This window comes from Mytilus edulis, chromosome 3 (genome assembly GCF_963676685.1).
Source record: "Mytilus edulis chromosome 3, xbMytEdul2.2, whole genome shotgun sequence".
NCBI lineage: Eukaryota > Metazoa > Mollusca > Bivalvia > Mytilida > Mytilidae > Mytilus > Mytilus edulis.
This window is the reverse complement of record NC_092346.1, coordinates 41,518,445-41,538,593: the sequence shown is the minus strand read 5'-3', so window position 1 is coordinate 41,538,593 and position 20,149 is coordinate 41,518,445. Positions and strand designations below refer to the sequence as shown.

Sequence of the window (20,149 nt, the reverse complement as noted above, 5' to 3'; positions counted from 1 at the left end):
GTCTAAATCCTTTGTTTAATTAGTTCGAATGTAATCCATGTTTCCGTTTGCAGTTCTTTCTTGGTTTAAACATGAAGTAATATTCTATTTTACAATCTTTCAAGGTCATTTAAATGCTTAAAAACTCTGTATAGTTTTGATAATAGAATAATGTGTATATTTTGATTTTTGTTGTTGTTAGTTTGCTGTCTAGTATAATTGACTCTTACATTTTCTGTTCAAAAGTGTGTATATTTTAATTTTTTTATTTTTGTTATCGTTAGTTTGCTGTCTGGTATATTTTGACTCTTACATTTTCATTTTTACATAGAAATGACAATAAGTTAACGATTTTTTTTCAGACATAAACTAGATTGGTCCCATGGTTCACTCAGTGATCAGCTGACCATACTCAATGCTTACCAGGTATGTTCCCCCTCAAAGGTGGTAAATTCTTTTAAAAAGTTTGAAATTTTGGCTAGTTTTGGAAGTTACAATTACATTAAAATTGTAAATTATCTTCTCTTACAAATTTTATCTTATTAAAGTTAATCTAGAAATGGGGACTAGTAAAACATAAAAGTAAAACCGGGAACTGGCTTATCCAATATCAAATTTTAACCTCACCTAAAATATACCGTTTTACAGAATGCTGCTTGAGTAGTAGATATAATGAACAGTTTTATTTCTACAAACCAAATAGATGCAATCCAGTATGTTAGCGATTTGATATTTTAGAATTAATAGATTTAGTGTATATCATAAAATGTCGTTATATTGGTCTGAAGATAAGGGAATATGTACAATAAGTTGTTCTGAAAAGAGCTTTTAAAAGTGTTTAATATAAAAAGTACCATAATGAAATTAGCAGAGACTTTGTTATATCAAAAACAAAAAAACAATCATGCTATCATCAGAAGGTCAGAGTACAATTGTAACTATGACCAACAAGTGAACACATTTAGAATTCATACTGTTTAATGTTATTTGTTATTTGGAAAACTTTTTTTTATGCCCCACCTACGATAGTAGAGGGGCATTATGTTTTCTGGTCTGTGCGTCCGTTCGTTCGTCCGTCCATCCGTTCGTCCGTCCGTCCGTCTGTCCCGCCTCAGGTTAAAGTTTTTGGTCAAGGTAGTTTTTGATGAAGTTGAAGTCCAATCGACTTCAAACTTGGTACACATGTTCCCTATGATATGATCTTTCTAATTTTAATGCCAAATTAGAGTTTTGACCCCAATTTCACGGTCCACTGAACATAGAAAATGATAGTGCGAGTGGGGCATCCGTGTACTATGGACACATTCTTGTTAGTTAGACTATTACTCTTCAGTTTTTCCTGCCCACATTAAACACATGTTTTCACAGTAAAACTTTATAAATGCAGGAATGGGAAAGACTAACTAACATGAATGGATTTAGATCTGGACAGAATGAAGTTAAATGGGGTAAAATGCATTACCTACAGGTCAGACGTCTCAAAGATGTGAGATTACTAAGTATATGACTGTAAACCTATAAATATATCAGTAAAAAATTCTGAAAATGAAGTATGTAAATATTGTTCATCATGATATTCTTATATGATAATCATTATATCAGTGAAATTTCCATTTGGCAAAAAAATACTTATATTATATTTTGAAATATTTCTTTATTAATTCTTCAAAAATTTAATCATCATGTTAATTGTGCATGTTAGGCAGCTACACATTCTGAGTTTAATTATTGATTCTTGCTATACTTACTATACTTGAATGTTTGTAACATTTCTCAGTCACTTATTAATGAATTCTGAATCAGCTTCATATATTAACTTACAGACAAGGGAGTTGATAAAGGACCTTGAAATGAGGCTGAATAATTTCAACATACAGAAACACAGGACAACTCCTAATTATAAGAAAAAGTACAAACCAGATCAGGAGAGACTATTGTTAAAGGTACTATTTTTTCTGGTTATTAATATATTCATCAAAGATGGTCATTTGGAAAAGTAATTTTCATTGAATATTTAGTTGTTAAAACTTAAACAAAGTGTCATGACAATGTTTAGCAATTTAAAAATGAAGAGAGTAAAGCTTGTTAATTTAACCAAACACTACTGAAAACTTGTAAAAGATAAAAATGAACAATTAAAGACAACATCTTCTTAACCTTGTATCAGATATCTTGTACTAACTTTATGTGTCAGGCCAAATAAAAACATATGTGTGGTTCCAGTAACCCTACCGTCCCTACTTTTTCGGCTTAAAAATAGCCTAGCCTAAATATTTTATGGTCATTTTATGTTAAGCACTGTTAAAGTCAGAATGTTGCTCCCATAGACTCAATGTAAAAAAAAAAACATAAAATAAAAAAAAATCCCTACCTACCTACCCTAACTTTTTTTCAGATGTAACTGGAACCACATATACTTTTTTATTTGGCCTCATTAATAATATTCTTCTGATAATCTGATGTGAATGTAAGGTGAAGACACTTCACAATAGAATTACTAAAACAGACCTCAGTATGTCATCCTAAGGCTTTTAACGATGAACAAATTGCAAATCATATCCCAAGCTCCAAATTTTCCACAATCAATATGTTACCTGTTATTTCAAATATCCTTTTATTTTATAGCTGGTAATGTGTGGAGCCTTTTATCCTAATTATTTCTTGAAAGGAGAAATAGATGAAGAGGATGCTGTTCGTATGATGTCTGGTCACGATCCATTGGAAACAGTCATGGTAATGCTTACATCACAGTATCATAGCAAAACAGAAATAACACCTATCTTGCAGACTTATTTTGAAAATATAAAAGATCTTATTTTTTTTCTCAAAAGTTGCAAAAGAAAGATTTAGTTTTAGAGGAACCACTTTTGATTAGAAAATATAGCTAATAGCATCTGAAATCACCTGAATGGCTTTTATAACTAATAAAATAGCGCTATCTTACATTTTGTTGATTTATGTATCATGCATAATTGCACATGTTTATTTTTATGTGAATGTATTTTTGACTGACTTTGGATTAAATACACTTTTGGCATTCAGTTTTGATCTTTTTATAAAACATTTGTTCATCTACAGGTGAAAGGTTTACCAGCTAACCAGGGTAGTTTGTACAAGCAAGCATTGGAAGACCAGTTTAGATCTATTTCTCCTCACCCTACTGCTTATTTTGAGGAAACCAGGTAAAATATAAGCCAGTATGTAGAGATTATTAAGTTGAAGCCATATTGATACTGTTAAGCAACATATATATAACTTGTAAATGACTTAACATTGATCATCACATTAATATAAACTTTTTATACCCCCACTTTAAAAAAGGGGGGTATACTGTTTTACCTCTGTCTGTCAGTCCGTCCGTCCGTCCATCAGTCCGTCCATCAGTCCGTCCCATGAAACTTTCGTCACATTTTTCTCAGGAACTACACATCCACCCTTTCTGTAATTTGGTATCAACATTTATATATGTCAGCCATACCGTGTGATGCGTTTTCAGATTCATCACTTGACAACTTCCTGTTTACTGAACACTTGTCTGATTTTACACATGATAGCCAAGTTGAAAATTTTTGTCACATTTTTCTCAGGAACTACAATACAAGGATTTCTGAAATTTGGTTTCAGGATTTATATAAGTCAGCTATACCGTGTGATGCGTTTTCAGATTCATCACTCGACAACTCCCTGTTTACCGAACACTTGTATGATTTTACACATGATAACCAAGTTGAAAATTTTCGTCACATTTTTCTCAGGAACTACAATACAAGGATTTCTGAAATTTGGTTTCAGGATTTATATAAGTCAGCTATATCGTGTGATGCGTTTTCAGATTCATCACTCGACAACTTCCTGTTTACCGAACACTTGTATGATTTTACACATGATAACCAAGTTGAAAATTTTCGTCACATTTTTCTCAGGAACTACAATACAAGGATTTCTGAAATTTGGTTTCAGGATTTATATAAGTCAGCTATACCGTGTGATGTGTTTTCAGATTCATCACTCGACAACTTCCTGTTTACCGAACACTTGCATATTTTTACACTATTAATATTATCCACTTGCGGCGGGGGTATCATCAGTGAGCAGTAGCTCGCAGTTTCACTTGTTAATCCTATTGTATGAAAAATATTTGTGGTTGCTCTAAACCTTTTAGTTTTACTGAAACAGTTTATGCTTATAGTCACAAGCCCCATATGAAAATTTTTAAAAATAAATTTTGATTAAAATCTGTAAACCACCAATTATTTTATGATACATTTTATAGTAATCATTATATACCTCTGTCAGCATACAACTTATTTGTTTTGTCAATCCTGATATAATCCTTCCAAAGGAGTATCTGATATTATTGCTTATGTATAAATTTGTTCATTTGTAATTCTTTTTTTTTATTTCAGAGCATACATAAAATTCCCAAGAAAGCAGGAAAACCGACAGACAGTACATCCTGGTGTTTATCTTTCTGTGAAGCACAGGTAGGAGATCTTAATTGGCAATAATAGATCAGTATACCAAAGTTCAAATATCTAATACAAAATTTAACCTTTATACAAAAAGCTTCTCTAAAAAATCATATGATTCTTCTTGACATCTGTTTTTTCGCACCGTAAATAGGCCTATTTTTGGCCTCAAATCTAGTGCAGATTTTAAAGTAACCATACATAATCTTGAATTTGCTCTACTATGAGTTCAGTAATACAAATTATTGTGATTATTTCATGTAACATTTTATGTACAACTAAATATAAGTATCAACAGTTTGTGAATGTGTTGAAGGGTTTAATTTTACAATTACTAGGTCCAAACCTGTTTCTAAAGATTTTATATTCACTGTTTCATATCCTTAATCAGGCTGATAAGGGAATATTTGTGCAGTTCTATCAAATCACAAAACTAACCAGCCCCCCCAAAAAAACTCTATAATTTTTTGTCTCTCACTTTACACTAATGATATACATTCAACTGATGAAATCATTTCAATGTGTCCTAAATGTTATCTGTTCTGGTCAAAGGTAAGGTGTACTCTCTATATCAATATATTGGAAAGGTGCACTTCATTGAAAACTTCTGCAATGAAATTTGTATGAATTTATTTTCCTCATAGAAATTTATCAAACACTTTTTTATATTGCTTTTTCAGACTACTCAATCAGAAGATAGAAATTACATTGTATTCTCCAGAGGACGCAAATGAAAAAATGGATGAAATAAGGAAGCAACAAGAGAATGCCAAGGGAAGACTCAGAAGTAACAGGTATGAATATTCATGTAGGAAAATCATCATTCTGTTATTTCTGTAAGCCAACTAATTTTTGCAAGTATTGTATTTTTCGTGACCTTCACGGACAGAAGAATAATGTGAATATTAGTTCTTCCGTTATTTGAAAACTAGAAAGTCACTACTAGATTACAATGAATTGTTTAGAAAGGACTAAATGTCCACAAATATGTCTGCCAAATATGTCTGCCAAATAAGTTGGTTTATGAAATACCAGGTTATCAGATCTACTTATCTTATACAATCTTTTAAAAAACTTATTATTTGAAAGACCGGTGTACTGTCCAACCTCAAGTTTGTGCGTTTCCCATTTTGATACATGGCATAAGTGACCTAATGTGAGGTAGAATTAAGTCAACCAATTTTGCAAAACCTACCTGTATGAAATTTACTTTATTCAAATTTTCTAAAATATTTTCACTGAGAAAAAAAAGAAAAAAAGAAAATACTTTTTAAATGTAAAGTTTGTATTCTTTACCACTGTTTGTTACTTTGTGGATTTTAGAATTGTGTTATGATCATACATGTCAACCTCTGACAATGGGAAATCATGTAGATTTCCATTAGATAAACATGTTAAATTCTTATTCAAATAGCTACATTGTATTTCTCCTCTCACATGCATTCTTTTTTTTATCATTGCAACATAGAATGCACAAATTATGCGTAACTTGTCACTTGATCATTTAAACTCAAACTCCAAAATATAATTTATAAATCTTGAATCTTGCCGTACACATCGTTTTGGCTTAACAATCGGCACTTTAGACGACGGTACAGGCCCTGAAAGTGACCTCTTTCTCTGCACATTTCCCCTATAAAGTGAATTTGAAAGAAAGTCACAAAATTGTTAAATAAATCACAAACTACTTACCTTTTACTGTTTGTTCATATAGAAAAATAAACAATTTTTTTATGATTGCAGCCAAACAATTACTTCGAATTTTTCGGTATTTATTGTCGAATAAGGAAAAAACCCGAGAATAGAGATATCACTAATGACCAAAAAATGAAAAGAACGAAAAAGCGTGTAATTGTGTGTAAAATGGTGAAAAGCGTGTACACGCCATGTGACAAAATCCTCGCGTGTAAATCGTTAAAAAAGCGTGTATTACACGCGAATATCTTGTCACTTGACATGTATGGTTATGATATTGAATGGATACAGTTGGTCAGTATGGTTGCTTAGGACAAAAATTCTATATCTCTCTTTATTTCAGGTTTACTGTAGGTGATGTTGGTTTTTCAGAACAAAAATTACAGAGGGAGCCACCACCTGCAGAAACTACTATGGTTGTACTCCATGTTACTGAGGTAATTATGTCGGCTTGCATTATCCTGTAGTCATCTGTTCTCGATAGTAATCAGTTCTCGATAGCAATACACGTGGTTAAAATAAAAGTAGTTCGTGAAATCGCACATGTTTTGTATTTGTCAGGAATTTCAAGGACAGAACAAAAACTCGGTTTAAGCAAGCAATAATTTCAACATTTCAAGTTTTCCGACATTTTACAACAGTAAAAATAATATTTTCCCATTTTAGCCTACTTTCCTTATTCCCAAAACAACCCCAACTCATAAATAGCATGTTTTCAAATGTAAACAAAACTTAGCTTGAAAAGAAGGTCAAGTCCACATACGTAATACACAATTGTAAGATGTGATGTGACATCTATGGAATGCAGTTTGGGCCATATCTTATCAACTATAAAAATTAATTCAATTAAATTATCGGAAAAGTAATGCCCTTAAGTATTTTCACTGTGACAGAAAAATATTCATTAAAGCTGTGACAACATCTTCTAACATATAAGAATTGGTTCAATAATTTAAAATCATCTCAAATTAATATTCAATGCATATTTTTGTCCTTGAGTGATAATTCCAAGGATATCAGTTAAAGATGCCTTAATTGATCGATAATGCTAAAATTCATAAAAAAAATATGTTCTCTAGAGACAAATGGTAGTTAATTGATACTTTTTTACAATTTGTGTAATTTTAAATCTTCTATTAATATCAAACATGCTTACCATACTATACTTTTCACAACTATCAAGAACTGATGACGTATTGCACATAATTTCAAATTTGAGCACAACAACAGATGTTTTGATTTTTCTTGATTTACGTAAGAGAACATCGTGAGGATAATAAAGAAATGAATAAAAGTATCTTCTTAATTAACACAATCAGCTTTGACCACATTTATTTGAAGAACTGGCCATAAGGAGAAAAAGTTTGATACACTATCGAGAACCGATAACACTAGGATATAGAAGGTTATATTCGTTTTTTAGCTCACCTGGCCCGAAGGGCCAAGTGAGCTTTTCTCACCACTTGGCGTCCGTCGTCCGTCATCGTCGTCCGGCGTCGTCCGTCGTCGTCGTCGTCGTTAACAATTTACATTTTGAACTTCTTCTAGAGAACCACTGAATGGAATAAAACCAAACATGGCATGAATGTTCCTTATGAGGTGCTGACCAAGTGTTGTTACTTTGTAGCCGATCCATCATCCAAGATGGCCGCCAGCGGGGGACTTAGTTTAACATAGGACGCTATGGGAAATGCATACAAATGACTTCTTTTAGAGACCCATTGAATGGAATGAAACCAAACATGGCATGAATGTTCCTTATGAGGTGCTGACCAAGTGTTGTTACTTTGTTGCTGATCCATCATCCAAGATGGCCGCCAGCCGGGGACTTAGTTTAACATAGGACCCTATGGGAAATGCATACAAATGACTTCTTTTAGAGAACCACTGAATGGAATAAAACCAAACATAGCATGAATTATCCTTATGTGGTGCTGACCAAGTGTTGTTACTTTGTAGCCGATCCATCATCCAATATGGCCGCCAGCGGGGGACTTAGTTTAACATAGGACCCTATGGGAAATGCATACAAATGACTTCTTCTAGAGAACCACTAAATGGAATGAAACCAAACATAGCATGAATGTTCCTTATGGAGTGCTGACCAAGTGTTGTTACTTTGTAGCCGATCCATCATCCAAGATGGCCACCAGCGGGGACTTAGTTTAACATAGGACCCTATTGGAAATGCATACAAATGACTTCTTCTAGTGAACCACTGAATGGAATGAAACCAAACATGGCATGAATGTTCCTTATGTGGTGCTGACCAAGTGTTGTTACTTTGTAGCCGATCCATCATCAAAGATGGCCACCAGCAGGGGACTTAGTTTAACATAGGACCCTATGGGAAATGCATACAAATGACTTCTTTTAGAGAACCACTGAATGGAATAAAACCAAAAATAGCATGAATGTTCCTTATGGGGTGCTGACCAAGTGTTGTTACTTTGTAGCCGATCCATCATCCAAGATGGCCGCCAGCGGGGGACTTAGTTTAACATAGGACCCTATGGGAAATGCATACATTAATGACTTCTTTTAGAGAACCACTGAATGGAATGAAACCAAACTGGCATGAATGTTCCTTATGAGGTGCTGACCAAGTGTTGTTACTTTGTTGCTGATCCATCATCCAAGATGGCTGCCAGCCGGGGACTTAGTTTAACATAGGACCCTATGGGAAATGCATACAAATGACTTTTTTTAGAGAACCACTGAATGGAATAAAACCAAACATAGCATGAATGTTCCTTATGGGATGCTGACCAAGTGTTGTTACTTTGTAGCCGATCCATCATCCAATATGGCCGCCAGCGTGGGACTTAGTTTAACATAGGACCCTATGGGAAATGCATACAAATGACTTCTTCTAGAGAACCACTAAATGGAATGAAACCAAACATAGCATGAGTGTTCCTTATGGAGTGCTGACCAAGTGTTGTTACTTTGTAGCTGATATATTATCCAAGAAGGCCGCCAGCGGGGGACTTAGTTTAACATAGGACCCTACTGGAAATGCATACAAATCACTTCTTCTAGTGAACCACTGAATGGAATGAAACCAAACATGGCATGAATTTTCCTTATGTGGTGCTGACCAAGTGTTGTTACTTTGTAGCTGATCCATAATCCAAGATGGCCGCCAGCGTGGGACTTAGTTTAACATAGGACCCTATGGGAAATGCATACAAATGACTTCTTTAAGGGAACCACTGAATGGAATGAAATCAAACATGGCATGAATGTTTCTAATGTGGTGCTGACCAAGTGTTGTTACTTTGTAGCCGATCCATTATCCAAGATTGCCGCCAGCGGGGGACTTAGTTTAACATAGGACCCTATGGGAAATGCATACAAATGACTTCTTTTAGAGAACCACTGAATGGAATAAAACCAAACATTGCATGAATGTTCCTTATGAGGTGCTGACCAAGTGTTGTTACTTTGTAGCCGATCCATCATCCAAGATGGCCGCCAGCAGGGGACTTAGTTTAACATAGGACCCTATGGGAAATGCATACAAATGACTTCTTTTAGAGAACCACTAAATGGAATACAACCAAACATGGCATGAATGTTCCTTATGAGGTGCTGACCAAGTGTTGTTACTTTGTAGCCGATCCGTCATCCAAGATGGCCGCCAGTGGGGGACTTTTGAATGAAATTAAACATGTTCCTTTCCTTATAAATGAGGTTGTGTTGTCACTTTTAGCCAAATTTTATATTTTTTTATATGATTTCAAAAACCCAAGTAGAATCAGGTGAGCGATACAGGCTCTTGAGAGCCTCTAGTTATTCATATATGGTTAGTGTTGCAGTTCAAATAAGTAGATTCTCATTTTTTATTATTTAGAAAAAATTAAATGCATTATCTTCTGACATCAGACTCGGACTTCTCTTGAACTGAATTTTAAATGTGCGTATTGTTATGCGTTTACTTTTCTACATTGGCTAGAGGTATAGGGGGAGCGTTGAGATCTCATAAACATGTTTAACCTGGCCGCATTTTTACGCCTGTCCCAAGTCAGGAGCCTCTGGCCTTTGTTCGTCTTGTATTATTTTAATTTTAGTTTCTTGTGTACAATTTGGAAATTAGTATGGCGTTCATTATCACTGAACTGGTATATATGTGTTTAGGGGCCACCTGAGGGACGCCTCCGGGTGCGGGAGTTTCTCGCTTCTTTGAAGACCTGTTGGTGACCTTCTGCTATTGTTTTTTCTATGGTCAGGTCATTGTCTCTTTGACACATTCCACATTTTCATTCTCAATTTTATCTTGAAATAGTTTGCAGTTAAAAAGCCATTTCAGTTTTGAACTGTAAGGTGAGTCATGTCAAAGCTCAGTTCAGTGATTCATTTGTGTTTTTGTTTTTTCAGTTTCAGATCAGAGATTCAAATTTAAGGGTTTAATTGAAATTAGAATAAAAGATTGTTGATTAAAACTGAATTTATAACATAAAAAGTTGTATGATTCATTATACCTAGTTCAGGCCTTGCGGTCATAACACTTTCAAGTCAGTTTTTATGTACTCCTCGAAAAATCAACCAATCAAAATTGTGGATTTCATGTTTCGAGCATGATTTATGTGCTCTAAGCACTGAGCAAATTTTTTTTATGACTTCAATCACTGTACTTCTGGCTGTTTAATTGTAGTGTACTATGGATTCATTTATTATAATAGGTACATTTTATTTTTACATTTTGCCAAATTCTGCTTGCAAGCCTATTGAAAAAAATTATTGAATATTGGTTCACTAATACTTTATATGATACAATCATATTTAAATCACTATCCTATTAATAATAACGAATTCATAGTAATATGTGAAAGTATAAAAATTTGAATTTCCTAATTTTCTCAGAAAAAATAACCCAATTTATAGCAAATAAAACATGTAGATAGATCTAGAGTATGTCATAAAATACTTGACCATCCTGTTTTCAAGTTGGACTCCAATTTTAATAAAATGGGTCTTGCCAAGTCATTCATAATAATTTAAGATCTTTTTCCTTAAGGTAGATGGGGTGTCTAAATTATAATCCATAGAATCTTTTAATAATTTGCCAAAATGTAGTTCATATCCTGCTTGTTTAAAAACATTAATAAAAAGAATGGGTCACCGGACTTATTTTCACGCTACAGGTTGTTCAAAATTGTCAAGATTTTGTATAGTTTATGCATGGAAAACCCATTTTTCCGCCATAAAACGCAAACCACAGCATAGAATTTTGAGATAAAATATGAGAAGATAGCTTCAATATTATGCTTTCAGAAAGATAGCTTCAATATTATGCTTTCAGATAAGAAAAAGAAAAAATGGGGTCACCGGACTCGTTTTCTTGCTACATGTAAAAATGGGTAAATTCCTAACACATTCTATCGTAAAAGTAACACTATCTGAATTATCTGCCCTTGCATTTGAGTTGCCTCCCCTTATTTGACAAAGTTGGAAAAAAATGAATCAAACAAAAGAATTCTTTATTTTGTAAAATACAATCATATATATGATCAAACATGGCATTTTCTATATTATAATGAAAATTCTTATACATGAATTACCTACTCCTATAAAAATTTGCACATTTCATCAAAGATCTAGACCTTGTTTTCTAGTATTTCAAAATCCAAGATGGAGGAAGACACCCTATCTACCTTAAACGATTTTTTTCAGGGCTGTTGCCAGTAGTAAATGTGACAAATGTTTACCAGCAGTGCAATTAGATTAGATTATTCAATCTAGTTATAGACAATATTACTTTATAATTATAGGTTGTTGATTGTGGACATTTTTGGGCACAATATGCTGAAGAAAAGACACAACATGATTTGTTTTGTGTACAAAATGCCCTGAACAATGAAAATGTTTTGCCAGTAAGTACAAGTGAAAATTATTGACTGATTATCTCTCAGTTGTCTGTTCTTACTGCTGTTTTTCAAATGCTCCATACATTTTTAACCAAAAGATATTTAACACCACTTTTATTTTTAAGTTCTTTCTCTATATATTTGACTAGTCTCATGATTTTTCTATGGTCTTGCTGTTCATTATATTAGTACAAAGATGGTAAGTTAATTAGTACTTATAAATTGACAGTTGTTTATTTGGATTTTTTGTTCAATCTGATATTTTTTTTAAATGTGTTTACTGACTATTTCACTTATACAGAGATGGAATCAAGATGTCAGTGGCTAAAAAGTACAAAGTATGAAATCTGCTAATGCTATATCATTATAAGAGTTTATTTTTTAAATTTCCCAATGTGAATGATCAACAATATATATCAACCTAAGTCATTTAACTTGTATACATGGAAACTTATTTTTTTTTAGCAAATTAAGCCTGACCCATATCTACGTCGGGGAATGTTCTGTGCAGCACCTTTTGAAGGAGAACTTTACAGAGCCAGAGTAGAAAGTGTGGAAAGAGAGAGGGATGGTCGTAGTAACCAGTGGATTGAAATTGTAGAGGTAGGGTTTAACATACAAAAATTAGACAAAAATAAAATAGTAATTCCAAAAAATAGCAAAAAGTATAATATCAAAAATACCAAACTCTTAGGAAAATTCAAAACAGAAAGTCTGTAATCAAAGGCAAAATTAAAAGAACAAACACATCTAACAAACGGATAACAACTGTCATATTCCTGACTTGGTACAGGCATTTTATTAGGTAGAAAATAGTGGATTAAACCAGGTATTATAGCTCTCTAAACCTCTCCCTTGTATGACAGTCGCATCAAATTACATTATATTGACAATGATGTGTGAACAAAACAAACAGACATTATAGGTTAAATAAATTTGAGGTCTCCATGTACATGTACTGCATAGCCCAACATAAAAAATTAGCTTTTTTATTACCAGGTTTTCTTTGTGGATTATGGGAACACTGAAAAGATGAGAAAAGAAGCTTTGAGAGAAATGCCAAGTGAATTCTTATCAATTCCCTTCCAGGTATGTCAAATAGAGATATCATCTTGTTCACAGGTTTGTTGTAATTATTTCATCACACACACCACTTGGAAGACAATTTACTTTTAAAGAGACCCATTACCAACAGATATAAATTAAGTACTGTGGATTCATTAATTTTGGTTAGATACTTATTTTTGTGGATTTCGTGGGTACAGGAGAGCCACAAATTTAAATGTTCAACAAATTGGAAATTTTCAATTGGCTTGTATACAGACTTTGGCAAAACCATGAAATTAAGTTTTCCTCAATTCGTGAAAATTGATACCCACGAAAATAAATGAATACACAGTATTATAGACTCAGAAATTTTTCAAATGTTTGTGTTATAGGGAAAATTGTAACAGGATAGGTTAAGAAACAACAAAAAAGTTGAAATCTTAATTTTGATGGCATTATTTGTATGCAGCATTTCATAAAATTTCAATAAATACTCTGGCATGTTTCTTCATTGTTAAACAATAGCAATACTAATACACATGAAAATAATTTTGAATTTCTCTGGAAATATGTAAAAGATTCAGTAACCAAAATAATGTATCTTTGTATTCTTACAGGCTGTTGAATGTAAGCTTTGTGAAATCCGTCCTTCACCAATTAAATGTCCTGATGGAACCTGGACAGTGGAAGCTAAGGAACAGTTTAAACATCTAGTTATAAACAAGAATTTCATTGGTCAGGTAAGTTGATGAAAATACTTTGGAACCAGTTAAATGTCTTGATGGAACCTGGACAGTGGAAGCTAATGAACAATTTAAACACCTAGTTATAAACAAGAATTTCATTGGTCAGGTAAGTTGAGGAAAATGATTTGAAACCAATTAAATTTCCTGATGGAACCTGGACAGTCAGAGCTATAGAACAGTTTAAACACCTAGTTATAAACAAGAATTTCATTGGTCAGTTGAGTTGTTAAAAAACCTTTAGAACCATTTGAATATCAGGATAAAGTTGAATAACTGTATTAATTGGTCAGGAAACATCTTGTTTATGTGCTTATGGAAGAGACTTTGTCCTTGTGCATTGATAGTTGACCAATCACTTATTTGAGATTTAGCTCAAAATTAATTTTATGAAATAATCAATTAGTAATTTGTGTAGTTCATTGCTAGATATATGTTGTTAGTATAAGACAGCTGCAATGTAATGATAAAATTCTGCAAGTTCTCCAGTTAATTAGAAGATAACTGTATTTTGTATTTTAAGCTCTGATGGCATCAATTGGTGATTTGATGATCGCAAATTAATTTTACTGGCGTCGCTTTAGCCCTTTTACAAAGAAAGCTTTGAAGGTAAACAGGAATCATTCTACAGGCGCATATTGATGTGTCTTCACCTCCTCCTAGACAATACAGATGGTGGATATTGATGAAACTTTACCCACAGGAATATAATAAAATTGAGAATGGAAAAGGGGAATGTGTCAAAGAGACAACACCGACCATAGAGCAGACAACAAACCTGGTTCATTTTGTACCAAGGGAGATAATCGAATTTGCAAGCTGGGCATAACATTTTTAAAGTTTTTGTTCTCTTTTTTTACCCAACAACGGCTTAATTTTTGTAGAACTTTGCAACCTAATGTTTTATGAAATAGTGCCTAGTATATTACTTTTCGTAATCAAGTCACCTTTTAGTAACTAGAACTTCAAGTGAATCTACAAAAGGTCATCCTGTCCAAATTGCTTTTCTGGATTTACCTTCATCAGGTGTTTTTCCTAGAAAAATTTGCAGTGTCAAGATTTAAAAGTCATATCCCTTTCATCAGGTTAAACTTTGAACCTTTTGGTGGTTTGAATTTACCTTGACAGTTTTATTAGCTATTTATATAGAAATCTGTGTTGGTAGCAGATCTTTGGTAGTTTCTGCTCAATTTATTCACTACTTTTCTACATTAGGTAAATTAGAACTTGACATATTGTTAAGAAAGCTGGCTATTGTTGAAGATCATATGTTGACCTAAAATTTTGTTGTTGGGTAGCTGTCACATAGACTATACCAAACACCACTTTTTATTGATGCATGTGTACACCTTTCATTTTGAAGGGAAGACATGTATATACTACTTATCTTGATAAAATAAAAATAACCTGTTTCTTCAGCTGTACACGTCACCTGACAACATGGATTTTATAAGATAAAAGGCATTACAAATATTGTTTTATATTTTATTCAGAGATAAGGAAGCCAGAAAACATGGTATATTGATTGCTATCACTGTAGATTACTTGTGTGTAGTTATGATGTTTAACATATACACGGTCTCCTTTCTTTAAATTGAGAACAATGCTAGCAGAACCTGTTTTATGACCTTGTCCAGCGTATAACCCTACATTTTTTTCATCATTTTTCCATATAGATGCATGAAACCATTTCCCACTCTGAGACATTATTGTTGCAGTTATTTGATAGTACCCTTTCTTTGCTGCAGTAAAAATTCCAGAATTTGGGTCATATCCTGTACCAGCATTTGTCCAAACTTTGTTGAATTTAATTGTTTCTAGAGGTCCAATGGATTTAGTAGCCGTCAGAGAAGCTGTGAAAGCAATTGCTGGTACTTTCTTCTGGCATTTACATGTAGACAGTTCTGCAAAGAAAAATGATGGCATTATTGTCATAAAACTGTGATATTAGATTAGTTTTGACTTTTTATTATTTGAAGAGATGTAGACACTATAATGAGTTGTGATGAAAACATTTTCTGAAAGGTTAAAGGGACATAATTATGAATGAACTAAAAAGATTATATTGAATCCGCATACAGTTTGTAACATACTGTCAACTCTTATTTGGCCCAAATATAAGTGCAAATTTAAAAGTTATCATACCGCATCTGTTTCCACAGCAACAAAACATGGCAAGATTTGAATACATTGTTTTTTGTTAAAAAAAAATTGGATATACTGCGTTTACAACAATTTTTAATAGAGAACATATTAGTTTTTCAAAGTTTGACATGCAACAAACAACTGCATGTTTGGTGAGATAATGATGAAAACTGAAAAAATTCTGCAGTTTTATTGTTTTCATGAAAACAGTGCATATTATAACATCCTCAGATCAAGTTTTTCTTTGTTGTGATGTTATGCTATTGTTTCAGAAAAAGGGAGAAGGTTTGGATCCATTAAAACGTTTAATCCCGCTGCAAATGTTTGCACCTGTCCTAAGTCAGGAATCTGATGTACAGTAGTTGTCGTTTGTTTATGTAATATATACGTGTTTCTCGTTTTGTTTATATAGATTAGACCGTTGGATTTCCCGTTTGAATGGTTTTACACTAGTAATTTTGGGGCCCTTTATAGCTTGTTGTTCGGTGTGAGCCAAGGCTCCGTGTTGAAGGCCGTACTTTAACCTATAATGGTTTACTTTTTAAATTGTTATTTGTATGGAGAGTTGTCTCATTGGCACTCGCACCACATCTTCCTATATCTATATATGTTATTTATTAAAATTTCTTGACTTTCTGCATTTCCAAGCATTTATGTGCAAATTTTAAATAAATCACAATAATTTTATTTTCTGATGCTTAAATCAAGCTTAAATGCTTCTAGTCCTTTCTCTGATTTGTAATTCCTGACAAATTGAAACAAAAACTTTGTGCATGGCTAGTATGGCTAAGAATATATACATGTATTGATATTCAGTAAACAGAAAGTCCTTGAGACATGAATATGAAAACTCAATCACACAGTACAGTGTGCTCACATGAAGCTCTATATATATTCCAAATTTCATGAAATTCTGATTTTTAATTCCTGAGATAAATCAAAGCACATAAAAATGTGATCTCAAAAATTTCATGGGATGGAATGTAGGACATACTGAAGGATAGACTGAGTTCAGTTAATAGACCTTTCTGTTAGAGTTTGGGTCTTCCAAAAAGTAAATAAAGAAATCAGAATGTAAACTGCTGTTCAAGTGTTGAAAGTTCAAAATAAGTTTATCAAATGCTGTTAAGAACATACCTTGATTGGAACCTTTAAGTTTCATCATCATGTTAAGAAGATCTTGAAAGAGGCCATTCTCTGCAAATGAAAAAAATATATGCTTTATATACAAGGTGTTACAGAATATATACAGTCATACTTTGAAATGAGTCATTTCCTTTGATGTGTATGCTGCTACCATAGTGGGGGGGGGGGGGGGGGGGGGGGTAATTCAGTTTTATCCTTGTTCGTCTTGACGTAGATACGTCCATACATCCCAAAATTGGTTCGAGTTTCCTAACTTGATTTTGCCTTAACCAAATGTTATGAAGAGTATTCATTATGCTAATTACCACAAAGAATTTAGCAACGAAAAATTTGGCATGTCAATACATAAATTGAAACTGATGGGGTGTATATGCAAACCCTGACAAAACATAAGGGTGTAAACTATTAAGCAATAGAGATACAGCGCAAAATGTGATAAAAAAAAAGACTATATTTTTTACCAACAAGCTCAATAAAAAATTCAATAACACTAAATGTAATAAAAAATCATCACAAAAAGTATACAACTGTTCAGATTCATTAGATAACAAGTGTGTGAAGTTTTATACAATAATCATATCATAAATAGTTTCTGAGATATGACGAAACATGTGAGACTCCCCCCCCCCCTCTTTTTTTTTTTTACAAAAAACTGAAGTACTCTAAAAGGAAAATTTTTTGAATCATCATCAAAAAGTATTCATATCTTTAATTTAATATAACTAAGAAGTGTGTTAAGTTTTAAGCAATAATCATTATTATCGCTATTTTGTGCATTTTTCCTTTGATCTTTTTTTGTGATAATTTTCATATCATGCTTCTCGCTTGAGATGGAAAAATTATCGCTAGAAACTAAGGAGGCCACGTGGCGTTGCTAACGAAATTGACATGAAATTGACAACGTCGTCATAGGTAAAATAGCGATAAACAGATTATCATTGGTCATCTCAACTCGATTGCTTTTCTCGCTTTCACATTACCAGCTCAAGCGAGAAAATCAATCTTGTTTGTATAAATCTTTTTTGTAATACGGCACAAATATGAAAAAAACACACCGCTATTTTTAGTTACAAAGTCCCATTACTCAAAAAAGTTTAATCTTATTTTCACTAAAAATTATACAGATCGTTTGACCATCATAAGAAATAGCTATGTAAAGTTTCATGAAAGGAGTAGGTTCAGTAAGAGCCCTTTTTGGCCCCAAAATATGGCAGTTTTACAAAATTGTTAAAATGTAAACCTTTAGTTATTTATTGGACAGTAGAATGCTTCTGCTACATAAATATGGGCTGTTTTTGACAATACAATGCACATATATCCGGTACTAGCACCATTAAGTCATGCTAAATTACTGAAATCCTCATAATTCTAGCATTTTAGTTAAATTTTAGACGGTTTTCGTGTAAAACAAAAGTGGCCGCATTCGTGTTCATCCTTAATATTGAAATGTAAGTTGTATTTTATGATAATACATAACATATATAAAGGTTGAGGATGAACACGGATGCGGCCACTTTCATTTTTACCAAAAACCATCTGAAAAGTGACATTTTTCGGCATATTAGGTAGATTTTTCATATTTGAGCTTGAATCGGATCGTTTTTAATGACTAAATCTGTTAAAATCTTTCACATAAAGTAATTAATTCAAATAAAATAGACACTTAAGTGTTTAAAAAGTGGTCAAAATCTTTTGTCAGATGAACCTGAAATTTGAGGCCAAAATCGGTCCTTACCGGACCTACTCCTTTGGATAAGTTGTTCTCAAGTTACGGTGCGAAAAGTTCATGACAAACAGAGGGACCCAGGACAATTGTATAACTATAATATGTCCCATCAAAATTTTACGGGCGTATAAAAATTAATATTTTCTGTTTTGTAACTTAGTTTGCCCAAACCAAATAATATGAAATCTATACACATTATTTATTACCACAAAACTCAGATTAAGTACAAATTTGGGTATCGTGAATCATCACTTTTATTGTTCTTGATATATGTCTCTTTATAATGTTGTATGTAAGCGGGAGCATCATCTGTGTCCATGAGGACACATTCTCCATTTATTTTTCTACCTCATAATGCTAAACTAAATTGAAATTTGTCTTAATTAAGTGCTTACGAAGTTCAGTATCACATGCCGACTCCACTTTAACCATCATCATCAAAAACAAGAAAACTGTCACAGTTGTCCTAAACATTGTGTTCATGGGAAGTAACCTGTTTTCTTAAATGAATGTTTTTTATGTTTATTTTGCAACTTTTATTTATACTTAACTGAAACCTAGCAAGCTGTTTTATGTGTCTGTCATTAAATGAAATATGATTCCTATTGGTAATATACTACATGCAACCTAACTAGTTCCAAGAATTTGGTAAAATTACTTCTCTAGAACAATTAGTCACTACTAAAAATAAAACCATAAATTTCAATGAACCCATGATTTGAAGAGGTTAAAACTCAAAATGCAAACTGCATTGCATTCAAACTTTATAATATTTAGTTATGAACATTGTGCAAATTTCATATTATGATTGCATTGTATTGAATCTTAATAATATTTAGTTATGAACATTATGCAAATTTCATATTATCATAACTAGAGATTTAATTTGTGCAGACAATTGAGAAATGACATTAAAGTCTTTAAGGGGGTTCCAGGGTCTAAATCATTTATATAGGATTTCTCTATATTTTTCTATAAATGAACTTTATCTTATAGTTAATAGGAAAATAAAATAAAAAAGTGGGGTCACCGTTCATTTGCGCTCACAATCTGTCTTCGAAAGAAGCATACATTTTTGTAAAGGTGTTTTTTTTCTGTTGAAGTAATAGGAGAAATAAAGGTAATATCGAAATAAAAAAAAGAAATTTATTACAGAAATCGCTAAAATTTTACAATAATTTAGTTTAAGTACAGCTTATATGGAAATTATATTAAAAGAGATAGGTCACCGATGAGTTGAAAAAGATATTTCAATTTTAGAGTAAAAAAATGGCATTTTTCCACCAAAGGGAGATAATTTGGAACTTTTTCAATGATGTATACATTTTG

At 32.7% G+C, this 20,149-nt stretch overlaps 2 protein-coding genes across 2 annotated transcripts in view; one reads left to right on the top strand and one right to left on the bottom strand.

Moving 5' to 3' along the window:
- The window catches only part of LOC139516554 (ATP-dependent RNA helicase TDRD9-like), a 50,675-nt gene that overhangs the window by 15,789 nt on the left and 14,737 nt on the right, over positions 1-20,149 (top strand). The window contains exons 17-28 of the mRNA XM_071306728.1: positions 342-405; positions 1,367-1,465; positions 1,803-1,922; positions 2,605-2,712; positions 3,058-3,161; positions 4,386-4,463; positions 5,129-5,242; positions 6,487-6,580; positions 11,918-12,019; positions 12,479-12,616; positions 13,013-13,102; positions 13,678-13,800. Coding sequence (XP_071162829.1) covers positions 342-405; positions 1,367-1,465; positions 1,803-1,922; positions 2,605-2,712; positions 3,058-3,161; positions 4,386-4,463; positions 5,129-5,242; positions 6,487-6,580; positions 11,918-12,019; positions 12,479-12,616; positions 13,013-13,102; positions 13,678-13,800 — 1,234 coding nt within the window. The remainder of the gene's footprint in view (positions 1-341; positions 406-1,366; positions 1,466-1,802; positions 1,923-2,604; positions 2,713-3,057; positions 3,162-4,385; positions 4,464-5,128; positions 5,243-6,486; positions 6,581-11,917; positions 12,020-12,478; positions 12,617-13,012; positions 13,103-13,677; positions 13,801-20,149) is intronic.
- On the bottom strand, positions 15,274-19,321 carry LOC139516557 (complement C1q-like protein 3). Its single transcript, XM_071306735.1, has 3 exons — positions 19,216-19,321; positions 17,086-17,145; positions 15,274-15,707 (listed from the first exon to the last, which is right to left on the bottom strand). The coding sequence occupies exons 1-3, from the start codon at positions 19,301-19,303 to the stop codon at positions 15,289-15,291; spliced, it is 567 nt and encodes a 188-aa protein (XP_071162836.1). The 5' UTR covers positions 19,304-19,321; the 3' UTR covers positions 15,274-15,288.

Coding starts and splice junctions, on each gene's coding strand:
- LOC139516557 (XM_071306735.1), bottom strand. CDS start 19,303: ATGAACACAATGTTTAGGACAACTGTGACAGTTTTCTTGTTTTTGATG. Junction 17,146..19,215: donor GGCATGTGATACTGAACTTC/GTAAGCACTTAA, acceptor TTTCATTTGCAG/AGAATGGCCTCTTTCAAGAT. Junction 15,708..17,085: donor ACTTAAAGGTTCCAATCAAG/GTATGTTCTTAA, acceptor TTTTCTTTGCAG/AACTGTCTACATGTAAATGC.